Raw genomic sequence first — 22298 nt, 5'->3', positions numbered from 1 at the left:
TTTTTGATATTTTGTTGTGACAGACATGATTTTTTTTTCATGAATTTTCATAGGTACAAATCAAAAAAATATTATTGTTTAATTATTAATCATAATTATAAAAATACTTTTCACAACTGTAATAAGTAACAAAAGCATATGGCATATTCAACATGGCTATTTTTGTTGTTTACAATATCTACCGTAACCTCTAGTAACTTTTCAGTTTATTTTATACCTATATTTTTTCGTCTACTGCGCCGCTTCTGGGCTTCCGAGTGACTTTTGGAACGTACCCCTGAACACCGAGTTCGTGAAAGAAAGCAGCCATTGTAACTCTATTTACGGATCAACACCATGGTTTCAGTTGCAAATACATTTTTGAAAAAAACCAGAAACTTAGAAAAAATAACGAAGTTCCCCCGCCGGGAATCGAACCCGGGTCTTTTGCTTTCCGGGCAAACGCCTTGACCACTAGACCACAGGGCTTCTTATTTTTTCTAAGTTTCATCAAGTTAACTCCGACGTCCTTCTATGCGTCAATTCATTTTTTCCAAATTGACATTCAATTGACATTCCTTTAAGGGATTACCCCCGCATATCTAGAGACCTCTTGCGTATGAAATTTAGAAACATAATATTTCTATGAGTGCGAACGAGATAAAAAAGAAAGAGAAAATCTTGTTTCTCACTTCAACTTGAGTATTTAGACAAAGACAAAAATTTATTTTTATTTATTGTAAAATAAAAAGGTCTCAAAGCCCTATTAATTTTTATATCAAAACTTTCCTTATTGTTTCCTCTATCTATCTGTAGTTTTTGAAAAAGCTATCTGCGTTTTCCTTAAAATGGCTAACCAGGTTTCTAAAAACTAAACCGGACTCTCCATAAGAACCTATGTATAACCTTCAAAAAAGTAGCCTACTTTAGTAATTAATTACTAAGTAATTAGCTACAAGAAAATTATCAAAAAATTTGAGCGTATGTATTATTATTTCATTAATCTGCTCAAAAAATTTCAAGGCTCTATCTGCGTTTTTGATTGGTGATGGTAATCCCTTAATAAAATTTTTTTTTTCGCTCTGCATTTCGCCCTGTAATACCGATCAAAATTATATAGGAAAAAGCTGTTTTTTTGTAGTGGCAGTACTGGCACATGACATTTTTTTTTTTGGCTTTTAATCAGAAAAATAACCTAAATGACTGTTCAATGTTTATATATCAAACTGAAACAAATAGAAAATTCACTTATTGTAACTGCTTCTTATTGTTTGTTAATGTCACATTGGTCGTACCAGATATTATAGCATATTATGGATATATTATAGTAAACTGTAAAGTCTGGGATATTACATAGAGGATTTTATCACCACTGTCGTTGTTTCTGTTTCTGTTTCTAGTTATTAGTCGGTATTACAGGGCGCAATTGCAGAGCAAAAAAAAATTTTATTAAAGGAATGCACCCATTTACCCCTATAATAAAGATTTTTTTATTAGCTCTGTAATTGCTTTGTAATACACTGTAATACGAACAAAATAAAAGCTAAAAACAGAAACAAAAACAAAAATGATGAAATTCTCTATATGTAATTTCCCAAACTTTCGATAAGATAGTGTTAAAATAAAAATTAATTTTAACTAATTAATAGTTACAAGTAGTTATTCAATAACTATTTGTTGATTTAATAATATGATTAATTCAAATAAAATTTTAGTTTTCAATTGATCACTAGATTGGACTAGATTATACTGAATTATTTTTAGTTACTTTTCATTTTATAAAGTTGTCCATTGAGAAAATTTTGATTGGCTCAAATATCACCAATGACAAGTTGTCGTTACACCGAATGTGCAATCGGTTCAGAGAAAAAAAAAAAAGAGTTGATATGACTCATGCAGGCAATCACAAAGTGTGCACACAATAAAATGTTCAGTAAATAAATATAGATATTATTTAGTAGTTTAGTACATTATTGCCGGTCTTTGTAGCACGCTAATTATACCTGATCAAATAATAATTGATATTCTTCGAAATACATTTTTCATTAATTATATTTTTTGTTTGTAAACATTGGAGCAAGTTTTCAATTATTCTGACTAATGTCAAAATACTATTATTATTACTTTATAATAATCAAGGAGCCAATACAATCAACAGGTGATCAGTATTTTGCATTTCTTTGAAAAAAAAGTCATATTATTCTTCAAACAATTAAAAAAAAAAAGTGTCGTGAAATATATTGTGCAGTTACCTGGAATTTATTACAGTAAAATTATTTTTCGTCATCCAGTTCGATTAGTGACAAAGCATGTGAAAACAAAAAATTGTCTTCTAGTCCTTGTGATGATTTTTGTGATAATAAAAATTTTAATATTGAAAGTGTTTTAACTGGAGAGTGTTGACATTTTTATAAACTGTTGTTTGCAACTACCTTTAACATATTGTTGTTAAAAAAAAGGTAATTCAATTTTTATTTAAGATAAAAGAAAGGTAATTTAATTTTTATTTGCTTTTGTTCCAAGTATAATTATGATGAATTATAATATTCAAGGTCTCGAGTTTAATGACAGATTTAGTTTACTCAAAAAAAAAAAAATAAATAAAACAAAATAATAATCATCAAATGGTATGAGATTCGTAGAAATGTTAGCTTTGTCCATGGCCAAAAATAAATTGCAAATGCAGTGGAAATGCAAGACGGAGACATTCCATTCGAAGTTATTCAGTGCTTGCAATAATTAGTGTCATTTCAAGACTAACATTATTATTTTTATATAAATTCAAAAAATTTTATAGACATTAGCTCCAATTTTTTTTTCAAATCGTTATTTGTTTTTTTATTTTCGATGATTATTATTATTGATTATACTTGATTATTTATTTATTTTTATCAATTTGTTTATCATTTATCTTATTTTTTTTATTACTTAATTATTTTTATTCCTTAAATCTAACTTATGTTTTTATCCAATTGTTTATCCATTTTTTTAGTATTAAAAAAAACTATTAATTTATTTTATCAATCCTTTTTTTTTTTTTATAAAAGAAAGATTTTAATTTTTTTTTTTTTTTTATATTTTTATTTATTTCCTGTAGTGATTCATTATTATGATAATTATTTTTTGAAAATTTACTGACTCATTAGCTTTCAATGGACAGCTATTAATAATTACGGAAATAAAAATTATTTGAATAAATGAAAAAAACAAAAATATTTGAATTTATTATTATGAATAAATAATTTATTTAAATAAATTTGAATAATAGCTGTTATTATCAGAGTTTCAAATACATTACAATTTAAAATGAAAAGAAGAAAAAAAAAAAATTAAAGTTTAAATATAAAGATGATTAAATAAATTAAAAATAATAAAAAAAATATATGTACAGCATCTTCTTCTCAGTGGCTCCACACAACATTCCAGTCAATTAAATCAACATTTATATGATGTCAATTTGATGAAAGTGAACATTTACTATATATGTACACAAGTATTTATACATAAATATAATATAGAGGTTTATTTAATGCAAGTAACAGACCAATTTATGAGACTGTGCAACTCTATTAAGTGGGCTTTGTTACTACCACATCTCTTACACACTTTAAAACTCGTTTTGTGTGGGTGCATCAGTGCATGCAAAAAATCAAACATAAATAAATAAAAAAAAATTGATTTCAAATAAAAAAATTAACGGTAAAGAGGCAGGGATAAAGAGTGCCCACGCAAATTACATATTTGGTATTTCGATTTGGCAAATAAAAAAGAAAGAGACAAAATAATTTGTTCGGTCTTATTGCATTGGTTTTATAAATATTTAAATGTTATTTATATAGTTTTAGTTTAGCTATTAATTTAGTAGAGAATATGTTTATATTAATAACATGAAGTGGTAGTCGTTTAGAAGGTTCACGAATTGTGCTCTTAATACAAATCGATTTAATGAAACGACGACGACGACGACGACGACGACGCAACTGAGCGTGTCAGATATATACACAAAGATTTTTAAGGTGATGATGTACAATGTCAAAAATATCTATTTAAATACATATATTTATATGAATTGAATTCTTAAATAATTAGTCTATGTTTGGAATTAAATGAGTTACAAGTAACTAAATAATTTTTTGCTTTTAATATTGTTTTTTTATTATATTTAATTACAAGGAAAACTAAATACCTATTGCCTCAATCAGTAAATCCCATTGAAAAAAAGATAAAAAATATATATTATTGTTGAATGATTTATTTGCCTTTAGGCTCCAGCTTTTTCTGCTTTGTCTTTCAGGGCCACAACACACTTGGTATATGATCCAGCCACTTCGCACTCGTTGTTGCTGACCTCGGCTGTTTAAAATTATTTAATATAAATAATTATATATAGGTATATATATATATATTTTTTTTTTAATAGAAAGATTGAAAGGCATTTAACGTTTTTCAAATGTCAAAATAAGATGAGATATATGTTGATTTAACATTTAAAAAAATGTCAAGTTTTTAACACTTTTTTAGTATGTTTGAATAACACATTTTAATATTAATTTTGGGATAATGTTAATTTAACTCACATTGTTTTTTGCATTCTCGTGCTACTGTTACAACTGCCTCCGCTGTTGTTGGCGATTTAGATTGTTTCATAAGTTCTTTTAAATTTTCAATGTCAATTTTAGCATTTTTCATCTATAATTGAATTAAAAATGCTATATTTGAACAAATAATTTAAAGCCAAAAGGATGATATTTTTTTTAAACTTACAACACCCATGCCAACCAGTACACATCCCCTGAAGCAATTTATTTCATCATTTTCAACCCCTGGATTTTTCTCCATAAGTTTAGCATTTTCTGATAGTTAAAATAATTAATAAAATTTAATTAATTTGTTAAATAAAATTTACATGAGTTGTTTTTAGATTTATTTGATAAATCAGTTGAATTAAAATTTTTATTTAACTGCACCTATTTTCTTTCTCCAATAATAATTATTAATATATTTTTTTTTTTAAATATATCTTACCCTCACTCAGCTGGCCCTTACATTTCTCCACACTTGCCATCATTAATTTATAAACTGGACAATCTGGATCCTGTGATAATCCATTTGACTAATAATAAACAAAATATTTATAAATAAAAATAAAATATTTATTTTAGTAATTAAATTTGTAAAAATCTTGGAGTAGAACTTTTCTAGAACTTACGACGAAAAAAATGAGTCCAATAAGACCAACAATTGCCAAGTATTTCATTTTATAGATTAAAGTTTCAAGAAAAATCAATATAGTAGTTGTTTGATGATTGTAATTTAAGCAGACATTGAATTTTTTTTTAACTATTGGTCTTATATATTCATACGTTCAAAAAAAAAACAACAATAATCTCGACTAGAATAGATGCTAATTATTTTTTCTAGCACGACAGGATGTATTTCCTTGATAAAAACACGTGATAACAATACGGAATTGCTCATATACAATACCCTCAAAAATTATTATCTCATTTAATATTATTTGGAATTTTTTTTAATTATTATTTTTGATAAGAATAATATAATAGTATAGTTACTAGTCAATTTTAAAATTATCTGTACTTAATTAAGTCCACGGAATTAATTAAAAAACTCAGGATATTTTTAATAATTTTAAAAATATTTAATCATAACTTCATTTTACAATAGTTTTTTAATTTATTATCTAAGTACATAGTTAATTGATCTTTTTTTTTTTTTTTTTTATTTTTTTTTTTGTCGTTATTTATTTATTTATTTTTGTGTTGATTTGTCATTAAAAAATTCCTCTATAATTTGATGCTATTTTTTAAGGCAAAAAATACATCTGAAATAAAAATAATATGTATTATTATTTTATTGATTACAATCGCTGTTATTATTGGTATTTTTTTGGAGAATAAAAAAAATATATTTACATCTGCATCGGCTTCATAATAACACTTGGCAAATTGCCAACTCATTTCACAAACTTCTGAACTTGTTGCTATACAGAGATAAAAAAAAAAAAATAAGTATTTTTTAGAAATATTTATTAAAAATTAATAAATAATATATATATATATATATATTAGACCTGTCCAAAGAATTTTTTTTTTTGTACCCTTCTGAGGTCTAAATTTGTTCTTTATGATGACACAAAAAAAAAATAAAAAAATTTTTTTTTTAGGATTTTTTTTGAGCCTGCTCATCGGGTTTTTGTATTTCCCATTTGATTAACACGCGCGTGTATGGCTGTATATCTTTGACTTTGCATAACTCAGTCAGTTTTAATCCTAAAGAGTTGATATTAGTCTCATTTTTTAGCTCATGAAAATACCTTTAAATTGTCACTGTACATTTTTTTGTACTGTTAATAGTTTTGTTTCAAGAAAACCTCAAAAATCATGACTTTATAGGTATATGCAATTTAACTTGTAAACGTATTTTATTATTATTATTAGTAGGATAAGTATTATTATTCGAAAGTATAAAATTGTTGAGCTTGATAGAGAAAAAAATTTTTATGTTAAATAAAATATGTTTAGCAGTTAAATTGCAAATCATGATTTTCAAGCTTTTTTTGACGAAAAAAAAAAAAACAGTACAAAAAAAATGTACAGTGACAATTTAAAGGTATTTTCATGAGCTAAAAAATGAGACTAATATCAACTCTTTAGGATTAAAACTGACTGAGTTATGCAAAGTCAAAGATATAGAGCCATACGCGCGCGTGTTAATCAAATGGGAAATACAAAAACCCGATGAGCAGGCTCAAAAAAAATCCTAAAAAAAAAATTTTTTTATTTTTTTTTTTGTGTCATCATAAAGAACAAATTTAGACCTCAGGAGGGTACAAAAAAAAAAATTCTTTTTTTTTGGACAGGTCTAATATATATAGGTATATATATATTTGTTTTACCGTCAACTGCACACTTGTCGGTTATGCTTTTGATTGGTCCAACAAGATCTTCTGGTAACATTATATCCATTTGTTTTGCCATAGATTCCATTGAAAGTTTTCCATCTTTTGTCAGCTGATGGAAAAAATAAAATCATAGTTGTACAATGACATAAATAAAAATATAGATAGATAATAAAAATAACTGACAATTTTTAGTTTTGTAAAAAGACAAGCAAAATGACATTGGAGAGCTGGATCTGGTGGAAACTCTCCATTGTGAGTGGCTTCCCAAACATCTAAATTGAATATAGAAACATTTATTTATTTATTCATTAACATGATGATAAGTAATATTATTAGTTTATTCAATTACCAGGTGATACACCAGATTTTGGTAAACAAGCTTTATGAAATGGCTTCAAAGAATTTCTAACTTGGGCCAAAGTCATTTTCTAATTAAAAGAAATAAAAAACAAGTTTTTTTAAATTCGAATGAAATAGAAAAATTTATTTTGAACAATTAAATAATTATTTATCAAACAATTTACTTACAGCCTCGACATTATTAATATCAATTGAAACTACTAAAAAAATAGTAAAGCCAACAATACTGATCAGCATCATTCTGACAGTATTTACTTTCAGTTAAAAAAAATAAAAACACAATTTACAAAAAATACATGTAATATTTATATTATATTAAATTTAAAATATAAAAAAAACCACACAGAGTTGTATTTTCTTTGACTCGCGTTTTTAAATCATTCGCGGAAATATAATTTATTCTTCAGCTTTTATACGTTGTGTAGTTGGTCATTTTCAACGGAAGTATAATATCATTTCTTGGCCATCCCACAAATATAAATTATGGTACAATTTAAAATTAAAAACAGTGAATTAGAAGAAAAATTTAGAATAATCATGTACATATTAAGTTGTAGTTTATGAATATTTGTTGCAGCATAAAATGTCAATTGTGTCATGTTACGTAAGCTGTCCAAGTGGTTGATTGTATTTAAAGTGTGCGATATCGGTGATTTCATCATGATATTATTCTCCTTCTAATTACTATAGATGATACATTAAATTTTGGTCAACAAACTTTACAGAATGGCATTATAGCATTTCTTATTTGTCGTAGAATAATTTTCTAATAGAAAAATAAAAACAACTTTGTTTAAATTAAAAAAAAATATACAGTTGTTTTTCAAACAATTTTTTTTGTTCATCCTACAAAATATAAATCATAGTACAAATTAAAATTCAAAATATTTATATGAAAGAGAATAATTTAAAATATGGAAAATATATATATTGAGTTGAGACTTTGTATCGAAAATAGTAAATGTCAGTCATAATATTTTTATTTTTTTTGTCGAGTCATAGCAAAAAAAAACCGCACTCGTAATTTATTCTTTCAAATCATAATTTCGGTTACAATGATCAAACTCAACTGGATATACATAAAAAAAAAAAAGAAGATTGTCACAAAATAATTTGTCATAATTATCGTCATCATAAATTTTTCGTTTGTTTTTGCTACATTTACTGATTTTATTTTACATCACAAGTTGTTTGACTATTGTTACAGCATAGAATGTCATTTGAGTATTGTTATATAAGTTGAAAAATAGTATTCAAATGATGCGTATAGACAAACAAAGTGAGCGCATTTTCAAACTTATTATGCAAACATTCTATTAAAACGTCAAGCCAAGACAACTTAATTGCAAGAAAAACAATTAGTATTCAGTTTTTTAAATTTACATTGAGCAATTTTTATACGTACCATTACAGTCGATCAACCATGGTATTGATATTTATTTAATTTGAATGATTTGATATATTATTTTTGAAAATATTTTACTGATTTGCACAAGAGTTGTTTTGTGTAACGAGAATTAAACAAGGCCTAATTTATATTGCTATCTGTATGATATACAATGAAATAAAAAATAATATTATTATGAAAATTAATTAGTATAGCACAAACTTGTTGGTTTAATTATTTTCAACCTCCAAAAATTCTCGAAACTATAAAATAGTAAATCAAATAATTATTATAGTTGTTGAATAAATGGAAATAAAATTATAATATTTTCTTATTATTAAAAAAAAATGATTTACAACTTGAAAATATATATATTTTCATTTTTCCTTTCAAATAAATTTTAGATTTCTCAATAATAACAAATATTATAATAAATCAAAACTAGATATTTCATAGAATTAAAACAATAGTTTTTTTTTTTAATAATAATAATTTGTCAACTTTTTTATAATTTGATGCTTGTTAAGGCATAAGAGATAGCTGAAATATAAATATCAATTGATTATGATTTATTGAATGATTATTTATTAGACAATTAAAAAAAAAAATATTTACCTCTGCATTAATTTCATGGTAACATTTGACAAATTGCCAACTCATTTCACAAACGTCTGAACTTGTTGCTGTAAAAATGATAGATAAAAAAAAATTATATTTTAATTTTTTATATTTATTACAGTGCAACTCTATTAAAATTTGCAAACTTAATTCCATTTCAAATAATTCAATCATAATTGGATGTAAAATAATAAAGAAGATTTATTTTTTTTACCTTCATTATAACACGTGTCGCATATATCTTTGACTGGACCAATAACATCATTTGGTAACATTAAGTCCATTTGTTTTCCCAGTAACTCTTTCGAAATTTTGTTATCTTTCGTTAGCTAAAGAAAAGAAAAAATATATAAGACACAAGAAACAAAATAAATAGCTAATTGATCAAATTAATTTACAATTTTCATTTTTGTCAAAAGACAAGCATAGTGACATTGTAATGCTGGATCTGGTGGAAATTCTCCATGATGAGTGGCTTCCCAAACATCTAAATTGAATATAAAAATATGTTATTTATTTATTCAGTAACATGATGTTATCAATAAATAAAAATAATATATTGATAAACAATATTTTTTCTTTTTTCATTATGTTATATTTTTGTATGTTAATTACTCAATACTTATTTCATTAATAATAAATTACAGCAATTATTAATATTTACTATGTTTACATGTAGTTAAAAATTTTTATAATTATTACATGTAGCCCAAAAGACATAAATTAGTCAAGGGCATAAATTTTAATTAAATAAATAAATAAATAAATAAATAAATATTAGTTTATTTAATTACCAGGTGATACACCAGATTTTGGTAAACAAGCTTTATGAAATGGCTTCATAGCATTTCTAATTTGTGGCAAAGTCATTTTCTAAAAAAAAAGAAAAAAAAAAACAAGTTTGTTTAAATTTAAATAAAATATAAAAATCTATTTTGAACAATTAAATAATTATTTATCAAACAATTTACTCACAGCCTTGACATTATTAATGTCAATTGAAACTATTAAAAAAATAGCAAAGCCAAAAATACTGATCAGCATTATTCTGGCAGCTGTTATTATTATTTACTCTTAGTTAAAAAAAATAAAACTACAATTTAAAAAAAATACATGAAATATTTATATTATTAAATTTAAAATATAAAATAAGGGTTGTCGAATTGTTTCTTCGACTCGCGTTTTTAAACAATTTGCAAAAGTAAAATTCATTCTTCAGCTTTTATAGGTTGTTTAATTTATCAGTTTGAACGGAAGTAAAATATCATCTTAAAAGCCCTCCCATAAATATAAATTACAGTACATTTTAATAATTATAGTACAATATAAAAACAAAACAAGCTTATTTTCATAAATCTCATATGCAAACATTATATTAAGACATCAAACGAGAACACATTAATTAATATTCAAGTTATTTTAATTCGTAGTAAGCAATATACCATTACATCAGCATTAATTGTTGTTCAATTTAAATAATATATAATATATTATTATTTTAAAACACTTTTTGTTGTCTTTTGTCATTATATTAAAATTAAAAAAAATCCATTCATGTTTTAAAAATTCTATAAATCTTTCCATCATTTAAATAATTTTTTAAACAATATCAATTATTTTACATCTGTTTCAGATAAAAAAGAAAAATAATTTTAATTGTTTAAATAAATACTTTTAACATGAGCCAGACGATATGTCACAAGCTGATAATCGGAATAGTCGATCACCAAATCAAAAAAAAAGAGAATCAATTGGTAGTAATGCCTCAAGTTATTTAATTGTAAGTAATAAAATTTTAAATATTTCATTTATAAAATATTTAATTATGAATTTTATTTAACAGTTATTAAATTCATTGGCAAGTGATTTGGACTGTATGCTGAGTGAACTCTGTACTAGTCCATTGGATCGTTATAAAAGGTAATACAAAATATATTTATGCTACACAGTTTATATAAAATAGCTGTTAATCTATACAATCAGACAATTTTATTTATTATTATTATTATTCATAAATGACATTATGATTGCGTATGTATGTATTATTATTATTGTATACAATAAAAACGCAGCTGTCGAGTGTGTATATGCCTGATGATTATACGCATAAATAAATAAACATACATACATATTACATATATAATAAGCAAACAAGCAACACGTGCTACAAAGTAAAGCCAATTTTTTTTTATTTTATATTTTTAACATAATGACCAGTAATTATTCACAACAGATTTTGGAAATTTATTTTTCCCAAAGACACCATCGTATTTTTTAAAAAAAAGTTTCTATAACAATTTAAAAATTGAAAATAAATCCAAGAGATAAAAAACAATGTGTTATTTTGAGAAATAAACATTGAATAAAATAAAAATCAATCGAAAATATTTTTTTAACAATAATCAGCTTACATATATATTTATTTATTTATTTTCTACAATTTTTTAAAATGACAAATATATTACAATAATTCATGTTTATTTTTATTTTTTAATAATATATTGTGTAAAAAATTGTATTAAGATATAATACATTTGAAAATCTTGAAAAATATATTATAAATTTATTTAATCAATTTTTGTTATTGTGTATGCATAAAGTAATAAATAATATTATATTATACGGATGATATGCGAAGATATATAAAAGGCTTTTAGGTATAAAGATGTAGCATACTTGTGATATAGTTATGGAATATTGGAATGAGGAAAAAGCACCCTCAATACAAGTTATGAAAGAGAGTACTAGAGGGGTTGATTTTAGCTCAAAACAGGGTGACTAAAAACGTTTCGACTTATCTCTTGCACGCTTCAACTGTCTCTTAAATTTTTACTCAAACATATATATTTTTTTTTCTTGTCAGTATATATAAAGATTCATCTTTATTTTTAATTTATAAAAAAAAAAAAAAAATCATAATTATATTTTTTTCCCTTTTTTTATGACTCTTAATAAATGAAAAGAAAAAAATTATTTTGTTAAAGAATTTTATGAGATATGAATTTTATATTTTTGCAAGATTATTTACTTTTATTATTGATACGACGACAATAACCCCAGTAAAATGTATCAAAGAAAAAATTTTATTATTATTTTTCCTTAAGTTTGATCAAAAAAAAAAAAAAAGATTATTCGTAGCATTGAAAGTGTAATATTTGTATTTTCCATATGAAAGGTTTGATATTTGGCAGATAATATTTTTTTTATATTCTTATTTTTCTTCTGGATCTTGTTATTCGATTCTTCTTTTTATATTTTTATTATTTTATAAGAAAAGTTGTTATTTTTTTTGTTTTTTAAATCCTATATGTATTAATTTTCTTGATAACTTTATTAGCAAGTATTAATCTTGATAATATCTTCTTTTTTTTTTTTTATCCAACTGGCAAAAACTGTTTAATTGTCCAATCCACAATCCACATAGATCTTTTTTTATTTTTCTAGATTCTATATATATATATAGATACCACCACCCTTTAGTGAGTCACAAGATTAAACGACAAACCGTTTATTGTACCAGTTATTAGTTTCTTAAATCAAACTTTTGCTATACGTGTGTTTTTTTTTGTTTTTACATGAGATTAATATCACCCTAGTTTCTCAACAAAATTCCACTCATTTTAGCTCATAATTATGAGAGAAAAAACAAACAAATATAATCTATTGAAAAAGTCAAATCAATACTCTCTCGAGAGAGATTATCCAATCCAAAATTTTTGGTGACACGACGACTTGAAAAATCATGCCGACTTTTATTAATCATCGTGTAATTTTTCATTACTTATGGCCTCAATAATTGCATTACTTTTATTACTTGTGACTTTATTTTGACTTGACAAGCAAGTGACACAATGACTTGAAGCTTAGCAACCCTTCGTCTTATAATACTTAAAATATACAATATCTGAAAACAATATAAATTGAATTTTTATTTAAATTTTATTTTACATGAAATAATTAAATTTTTTTTTTAAATTAATCAACTTTAATAATATATATTTTATACAATTTTTAATTTAAATAAAGTGTCTTGTATTTTTTAAAATACAAGTAAAGTAAAGTCTTATGCATAATTTATAAAAGGGTTGGTTGCATTTCCAGGCTGTTGCGTTGCTCTGTATGTAGTTTTTTGTATTATTATGGTTAAAACATTGAACAAGCGTCGCGGCGCTCCTTGCGTCATCGACGTCACCACCACCACCTCCTCCACCTTTTGCTATCGTTGTCGACGACGACGACGCCATGGATACCAGCCAGTGCGACGTCGACCCGTGCCGTGTTAGTTACAATCTGCCGCATGCTCTCATTTTTATAAATATATAATAAAAATATAATCATTTCGTTAGAAATAAAAAAATTCATAGTCAAAAAAATATCTCATGTGATTCATAATTATTTAAACTCGAATAAAAACAAAAGTAAATTTAATTGAGATTTATTTTCTTTACATTATTTTATTATTATTTAAACAAGCAATATTTTTTAATTTAGAAAAAAATTTTTGCTCAATATATTTTTCAATAATTGATATTAATGATTGATAATGTTATTTTATAGTTAACTTGTAAAACAAAATATAAATGTATAAAAAGAATAAAATTAAAATTGATTGGTGAATAAACATGTGTGTCAGTGAATTTTCCGGTATGACGATTAACTGAATGAGTGTCTACTAAGATGATAAATTATTTATTCAAGTCGTTAGTTGTTAGTTTGCCGGTTTTTTTTTTTTTATACCCCCTCAAAACAATTATATTTATATAGGCCGGTTAGCTAGTTGAGTCATAGAAAATTCGGGCCGTTCAGTGACCAGACAGTTGTTCACTTCTGTAACGCCATTATATTATTATTAGATATATATATACTTATCTAATTTTATTTAAATATAATTCATTTGAGGCCAATCATTAGTTTATTTTTTTTTCAACCTCAATCGTTATTTTTTTATTTTATCAAATATATAAAAGTAAATAGTAAATCTTTTTAAAAATATTTTCTTGTTTTTTTATTTTTTGTGACCAGTTAGAAAATTTTACTTTGTATGTAGAAATTGTTGTAAATTTAGATAGATAATTAGTAAATTTTATGTGAAATTTTGCCGGTTACAATTTTTAATATTTGTTTTTCTTTTTATCTCTCAGATAAAAATAAAACAAAATGATTAATTTTGGGTATAAAAAGTAAAAACAATTTTTAACTAAATTTCGAGTGTGACATTTATAATGTGTTGATAAATGAAATAAACAATTAAACAACAATGCTGCCGCCATTTTTAAACAACAGTGATATTATGATGCTATGCACAAGTCCAACAAATCCAAGAAACGCAACAAGTCGAGAAATTCGAAGTCGTTATGCAGAAATATCAGTCAGAAGGTAAAAAATATCTTGTAAAAAATTAAAAAAAAATATTCATATTTTTTTTTTCGATAAAAAAAAAACAACAGTTTATTATAATTGGTAATTTATTAACGAGTTTGAATGAACAATGCAACTCTGGAATTATCCAGAATGAAATTTTAAAAATTTCAGATAAATCGATAATTATAATTAACTAATAAAACAAAAAAAAAAAATTTATTTAATTTTATTAATTTGAATTTCTCAAAAAATAATATATATGTATGTTAATTAGTAATTTTGTTAATAGACAAAAACGTTAAATAACATTTATTAATAACAAATAAAATTCGACAATTTGATATATTGATAAATCAAACTAATACTTTTTTTGTTTTTAGTAAAAAGTAGTCATGTCAAATTAGACGAAAGGATAGTTTAAATCTCGCTGTAATAAAGTAGGAAGTGTTGATCATAACAAGTGGTAATTCAATCATGTTTCGCTCTGTAAAATTTACACCGTGAAATTCAAGCAGCCATTTCTGAGTTTCGATTTCCCTTGTAATTTAGAATATATATCTTAATGCTCCAGTAACAACCACCACCCAGGTCATATCACCATCAGCATCGTTCTTCTAATTGAAAGAAAAAACAAAAAAAAAAATCACAATTTCTTTTATATAATAAAACTGGTGTTTGTTGAACTTTTTAAAAAATTATTATTCATTTTATTTTATATATATATATATATATATAAAAGGGTTTAAAAATAAAAGCCGACAATTGTTGAAAATATCATAGCACGTGTTGAGAACCTTCGATTGCCATAGCAACCCCTGTTCAACACTGAAGCCATACATATATATATAGTCACTGTCTCGTGCAATAAAGGGGAGGATTTTGTGGCCAACCATGACCAACCACCCCCTCTGCACTTTCATTGATTCCCAACATTTTTATTAAAAACCATATGAATTGTTTAGAATAATATAAAATACGAAAAACCTTTTTTCTAAATTATTTGTTTTGGAAAATAAGGTTATCAAAAATTTATGAGGGGTTGAAAGTATTAAAATAAACAAAAAAAAAATATCTAATAAATTATTTCAAATGAGCCTGGAGATTTTAAGGGGCAAATAAAACTTGCAAAATGTTTTTTTTTTTTCTAGAATTTGTTGTGGGTTTTTTTTTTAATTTTTTGAAAGCAGGGGATAAAGATATAAAAGAGCAAGGGATGAATATTATTTTGTCAATGGTTGAAGATTGTATGCTTGCTGGATATTCATATTTTTTTCATTAATGGATTGTTTTTTATTTTTTCTTCTTTTTATGTAATTTAAGGAGTGATGTTTTCTTGGAGCCATATCTTCAACAACACGGAACAGTGGATGGTTCACCAAGTACCCCACCACCACCAAATCCTCTCATGCAACATCAATTAGCACACATGCATCATGTACAAAGTACTGAATCATTATCATCTGAGGGTGAATCATCAGTACATGGTACATCAACAGCAGATTCATCTGATACACCAAATGATTCTGGTAGTGAAATTGCATGTGATATAACACTCATTGAAAGAATAATAAGATCACATCCAATATGGTTTTTACCTGGTATACAAAGAGCTGGTGCATTTCATTTATTACAAGGTAAAGAAGAAGGTAATTTTTTAGTTAGACAATCAAGTCAAAGTGATACAATGGCATTGTCTGTGAGGCTACCATCTGGTAAAGGACCATATATTGAACACTATTTGATACAAGCAAACAAAGGAAAACTTAGTCTTGAAACATCTGATAATCGATTTGATAACATTCCATCACTCATTGCGCATTACGCTCAGTGTTGGTAAGTTCATTGAACTTTTATTTATATTTATATTTATATTTTTAAAGCTTACGATTGTATGATATTCTAGTCATATTTTTTTTTTTTTTTTTTTCGCTTTTTAAAAGGCTAATGAACTCTTTGTAAAGGAAAAAAAAAAAATTAAATATTCGTCTGATTTATGATTTTTTTATTACTGACAAAATATAATTTATAAAAAAATTTTAACCACCTGCTTCTTGTGGTATCTGACTCCTTATATTTTACGACATCTCTTTTTTGTTTTTTTATCACTTGTTTAAATTAAAAAGAAAAAAGTTTTTTTTTAAGTTGTTTTTCCTTTTTTTTTATTTTAATAATGATATGTAAATTGTGGTTTTTTAAATTTGAATAAATATAGAAATATTGTTTATTATTATTTATTTTTATGTAATAAATAAATTAATTTTTCATTAAATTGTCCAAGTAGCGACGAGTTACCTGTCCAGCTAACACTACCACGAGCAATGCGTGAAGCCAAAAATAGACAGCAGCTGTCGTCACTTGCTCTATTGGGTCAGGAGTTTTGGAGATATCCAATGGCAAATCCAAAATCACCAGAAAGTGCTTGTAGTACAACAAGCAGCACCAATTCAAGTATAGGAAATTTTGACAATGGTTTGTATATTATTATTTTATCAAGAAACCTTTGTACATTTTTTTTATCTTTTTTGTAATTTAATATATCAATTTTTAAATTCAACAGGAAATGATAATCAAGATGACAAAAACATTGTACTTAATCTCATACGAATTTCAGCACAAGAATGTAAGAAATTGTATTAAAAATACATAATAATATTTTAATTATAGTTATAATATTGATTTTAATAATTAATTTACAGTGAATATAGTTACAAGCACTAATACAACATCAAAAATAACATCATCACTACCCCGTCAAACCCGACCAACACCACCCAATACACTCAATTTAAAAACATTCAATGAGCCACTTGACGGGAAAAAAAATCGTCTTGATATTATTTTATCGAATGATAAATTATGTCAAAAATTAATATCACCAAATCTTGTTCAAAAAGCACGTCAACGTTCACCAATTGTACATAATGTTGAAGACAATGTATTGATACCACCAAATTCACAAAATAATTTAGAATTAACAAGTGAAACAATAAATCATCATGATGATACCATAAAAAATACAAATACAAATAATTCAGATCGTTCTGATAAAACAAAAACAACACCACCACCACCACCGCCACGTTGGGCAAAACCTGCTGTAAATTCAAATTCTTCTTCTTCTTCTTCTAATAATAATAATAATATCAATAATAATAATAATAATAATAATAATAATAATAATAATAATAATATTAATAATGTAACAGTAACAACAAAAACAGTAATAACATTAAATGTCAATCAAAACGGTACAACAGAAAATAATAAAACATTAAAAAATAATTTACTAAGTCCAACAAGTTATAAAATAATGAGTATATCGAAACCAATGTCACCAATAATATCAACAATATCATCATCACCAACAACAAAAATGATAAATGAAATAAAAACGCCAAGTATATTATCACCAATAACAACACCATCTGGTAGTAGTAAATTATCACGTAGACGTCAAGAACGTGAAGCTAAAAAAAATTCACAACATTATCAAGAATCAGATATACTAGAATCATATTGTCGTAGTTCACCAGGTGATAAAATATCAGATTATGAAGATATATGGAATACAAATGATAAATCGAATAATACAAGTAATTATTCACCAAATGATTCAACATTTATAAGTCCAATTGGTTCTGATAGTATTAAAGATACATTTGGTGAACGTTTAATGGTATTAAGAAATGATAGATCAACAAAATCACGTGAAAAATTAAGTTATATGGACATACAATCACCAGAATTTAGTAGTTTCAAACCAATTATTGAAACAAGTATTAAAAATTTAAAAGAATCATCAACATCATCATCACCAGATGATAGTAGTATTAGTATAACACAAAAAAGACCAGATTTATTATCACGTGTTTGTAGTTCAAATTCATTAAATACAACATCAATATCAGCTAGAATGAAAGTATCAATGATGTTTACAAAATCAGAAAGTAATAGTCCAATGACACCAGAATCAAAATTAAATTCGCCATTTTATGCTGAACCAGCTGATGCAATACAACAAGCTCATCCATATGTGCCAAGAAGAAAAAATCGTAATAATGGTCTAGTCAGTAAATATCGTCACAGTGAACCAGGCTGGTTTCAAGGACAAATACAAACAAATAATAAATTACAACAAATTGATTGGAATCAAATTGATAAAAATGATGATAAAGTACCATTAATATCATCATCAGTTGATAATTTAACTAAAAGATATGGTATTAAAGAAAAAAAAACACCACCAAGAGCAAAACCAGTACAACCACCAAAATTAAAAGCTAAAATATCAACAGATGCATCATGGGCTGTTGATTCAAGTTGGGAATTTATTGGTAATGGTGAAGAAGAAGAAGGTGAAGGAGAAGGAGGAGAAGAAGAAGACGAGGAAGAAAATGATAAAGTAGTTGAAGAAGAAACAGGTGAAAATATTGAAGGTTACAGTGAAGCAGAAGAAAAGCGGCATTTTGAAAATGAAAATAAAGAAATGATGATAAATAATAATGACAATAAGTTGATGAAACAAATCGATGATAATAATTGTAGAATAAAATTTTCAAAAGATGATGGACAAAAAAACATTGGAAATGCATTAACTGTTCAGAGTATTATTTTTGAAAGGTAATATTTATTTTTAATGTTTAATTTATATATTTATTGATAAAAAAATTTTGTTTATATTAGATACCCAGAATTATTTAAAGCATCAGATACTGCTGAATCAAATCACAGTGATAGAAATTCATCATATGACAATGTTGAGCATCGAATAAGTGAAATATTCGATTTTGCTGAATCTGAAACAACGCTAGATACGGATGACAGTGATCAAGATCAATTACAGCGTAAATTATCATTTAAACAACGACTAGATCCACTTCTTGGTAAAACAGCTATACTTTTATAAATTTAATCATGATTAATGTAGATTTGTATTTTTTTTTTTTAAATGATATTTAAAAAGGCTTAGCTATTTATGAAACAATAGAATTTTTTTATTTTATTTTTATTTCAACCAAAGATTACCGGAATCCCTGTTATTTTGAATCATCTTTGATAAAGTTTTAGAGGAAGTGATATTAATGAGTCACTACATGATATATTCAGTATATTTTTTGACTCAACTAACATCACTGTAATTATCTATTTATCAAATGCTTTAAATTTAAATATAAAAAACAAGCTTTAAAAATGTTTAAAAAATTAGTTTTGTGTTATAATTGTTCCTATTGTTAGTGCAATAAATTATTATAAAGTTTGATATTTTTTTTTCTTAAATAATAATTTAAATTATCATTTTTATAGCACCACCAAGATTACAAGCATTAAGAAATCGTGAACCAGGTGGTACTGGTACGAGTATTCGTACATATGCACTACAACTTGCAGCTGATAAAACAACAACATTTTCACAAAATATTGATAATTTTATACAGTGTACAACTGAAGGAAAGGAAGCAAGTCCACATATTGTTATGAGAAATATACGTCAATTTATGTCTGGTATGAAAAATTATTTGGTTAAAAATGGTGAACGTGAATTTGAAAAGGAAGTTGAAAAAGAAAGATTAAAATTAAAAGCTAATGAATTTTTAAATCTTGATGCTATTCTTGAGGGTGTAATGATGAGATTAGTCGTACGTCCATTGAGAAAACATGTTTATAAATTATTCGTTGATCATTATGGTGATACAGGATCACTTGGTACACTTGCTGATAGTATTCAATATGCTCATGGAAAACATATTCAAGAACTGGGTGTTAGAGTAAGTTAATTAATAAATATTACAAGTGAATTTATTTTAAAAATAATTTATGTTTTTCTATTTTTGTTTGTAGTCTGCAATAATTCCACCATCAGATGTAAGTTTGAATCACATTCTGAAATACATTGAGCAGCTACAAATGTCAGATTCACCATTGGATAAATTGGAGAATTTATTATCAGCAATATCAGCAATATTTAATTCAGTTAAACATGCTGATCATGATCGACATGTTACACTTGGTGCTGATGATCTTTTACCACTTCTTGTTTGGGTATTGGTACAGGGAAAAGTTGTTGATGCAGAAATTGAAGCTGAATTTATGTGGGGTCTTCTTCATCCATCACTTTTAACTGGTGAAGGTGGATATTATTTGACAACATTGTCAAGTGCTGTTCATGTACTCAAAACATTCAAAAGTAGCCAAGCTACAATGTCAACCCACAATGTAAGATGATGTTTTATTTATTTATTTTTTTTTTTTCAAATCGGAATGTAAATTGCACATTTATTTGATTTGCAAAGTAACTGATTTGTTGGGGGGTTTTGTTTTTTTTTTAGGGTTCTACAGCAACACCAGATTGTTGTTCATCTGTATTGAGGGTATTGATACCTGATGAGTTGCATGGATCACTAAATACACGAACACTTCCAGTTCGGCCTAACATGAATACTCGTGATGTTTGTCGAATTCTTGCACATAAAATAAGATGCACAAATCCACAAGACTATGGTCTTTTTAAACTTGTTCAAGGAGAAGGTAAAAAAACATATTTTCTTGCAATTTTTCAATATGTTTATGAAACAATAACAAGTTTTAATGTTTTATTTTTTTGTTTTTCTATCACAGAAACTCTACTGGGTGACCAAGAATGTCCTCAAGAATTATCTCACTGCCTCTTTGCTTTTAAAAGAATTGATGCCAAAATTGCCTGGCCCAAAACTGCCACGTAAATTAATAACTTAATTATGCTCAAAGACAAAACGAAAATAAAAGCAACATTAAATAATAATAAATATAATCAAAAGCAATCGGAGTAAAAAAATAAAAAACAACAATTTGATAGGTTCTTTTTTAAATATATACTTGTGTATTTTGAATATAATCACTACTTTCTATTTAAAAATAATTATTATCAATTATAATAATTATAAAATTTTCATGACATTAAATTAGTTATTTATTTTTTTTTTTTTTATGGAAAATTTAATTTACAATTTATGTTGAAAAAAAAAAAGGTTGTTATTTATTATCTTTCTTTTTTTTACGTGGATATTTTTATTGACAAAGAAATAATTCGACATTATTATCATTTTTATAAAAATATATTATTTATATGTTTTTTTTTTTTTATTTTAATTTTTAAACAATTTATAAGATGACAAATTTCAAATTATACCTCACTAATATATTATTGAAATTAAAAATTAAAAATTAGTGAGAAATATTTTATAAAACTATCGAAATGTATTTTTAATTTTTGAAAAATATTTTTATTTTTTTGTTTAACTTTCAATGATAAATAAGTTACAATGACAATGGCGCTTGTCAATAATAATTTTAATGAAACTCACTAGTTACTGACAAATAATAATTGCGCATCTTCCTTTCATTGTCATAATATACAACAAAAAAAAAATTGACAACTGAAGTTCAATTTTAAATACTATATTTTACTTGACTTATAATGTACTATTATATACTGAAAAAAATAATCGCATAAGCAATTTTTTTTTTTACATATATGAAAAAAAAAAAAACACTATATTTATTGGAATTGTAAACGCAATATATTTATCTATACCAACCTGTACAATTTCTAAGAACAAGTTTTCCAACGTAATTTTTTCTTTTTTATTAATAATGTTGTTTTTTTTTTAGTTATTTGAATGGTTTAAATAATTA

General features: G+C 25.1%; 3 protein-coding genes and 1 pseudogene across 6 annotated transcripts; 1 reads left to right on the top strand and 3 right to left on the bottom strand.

Annotated features, from left to right (window-relative positions):
* LOC122850946 overlaps positions 1–22298 on the bottom strand; it is a 220743-nt pseudogene that overhangs the window by 160479 nt on the left and 37966 nt on the right.
* On the top strand, positions 1871–22231 carry LOC122852066 (protein sprint-like). Of its 4 annotated transcripts, none has more exons than XM_044151638.1 (13): positions 1871–2438; positions 4274–4369; positions 10900–11046; positions 11110–11186; positions 15948–16460; positions 16909–17096; positions 17185–17247; positions 17324–19247; positions 19311–19510; positions 19932–20392; positions 20466–20840; positions 20954–21152; positions 21243–22231. In XM_044151638.1, exons 3-13 carry the CDS (start codon positions 10960–10962, stop codon positions 21344–21346), a joined length of 4191 nt encoding a protein of 1396 aa, XP_044007573.1. In that variant the 5' UTR covers positions 1871–2438; positions 4274–4369; positions 10900–10959; the 3' UTR covers positions 21347–22231. The 4 variants fall into 4 exon arrangements, with proteins under 4 accessions (XP_044007573.1, XP_044007571.1, XP_044007570.1 ...); XM_044151636.1 differs by having other exon boundaries at positions 16906–17096; XM_044151635.1 differs by lacking the exon at positions 4274–4369 and having other exon boundaries at positions 16906–17096.
* On the bottom strand, positions 4108–5299 carry LOC122852134. Its single transcript, XM_044151750.1, has 5 exons — positions 5189–5299; positions 5005–5092; positions 4744–4832; positions 4557–4668; positions 4108–4332 (listed from the first exon to the last, which is right to left on the bottom strand). Exons 1-5 carry the CDS (start codon positions 5234–5236, stop codon positions 4241–4243), a joined length of 429 nt encoding a protein of 142 aa, XP_044007685.1. The 5' UTR covers positions 5237–5299; the 3' UTR covers positions 4108–4240.
* LOC122852132 (general odorant-binding protein 83a-like) lies at positions 5617–7649 on the bottom strand. Its single transcript, XM_044151747.1, has 6 exons — positions 7430–7649; positions 7251–7329; positions 7085–7173; positions 6896–7010; positions 5913–5980; positions 5617–5821 (listed from the first exon to the last, which is right to left on the bottom strand). Exons 1-6 carry the CDS (start codon positions 7499–7501, stop codon positions 5804–5806), a joined length of 441 nt encoding a protein of 146 aa, XP_044007682.1. The 5' UTR covers positions 7502–7649; the 3' UTR covers positions 5617–5803.

This window comes from Aphidius gifuensis, linkage group LG3 (genome assembly GCF_014905175.1).
Source record: "Aphidius gifuensis isolate YNYX2018 linkage group LG3, ASM1490517v1, whole genome shotgun sequence".
NCBI lineage: Eukaryota > Metazoa > Arthropoda > Insecta > Hymenoptera > Braconidae > Aphidius > Aphidius gifuensis.
This window is presented reverse-complemented; position numbering and strand designations above follow the sequence as displayed.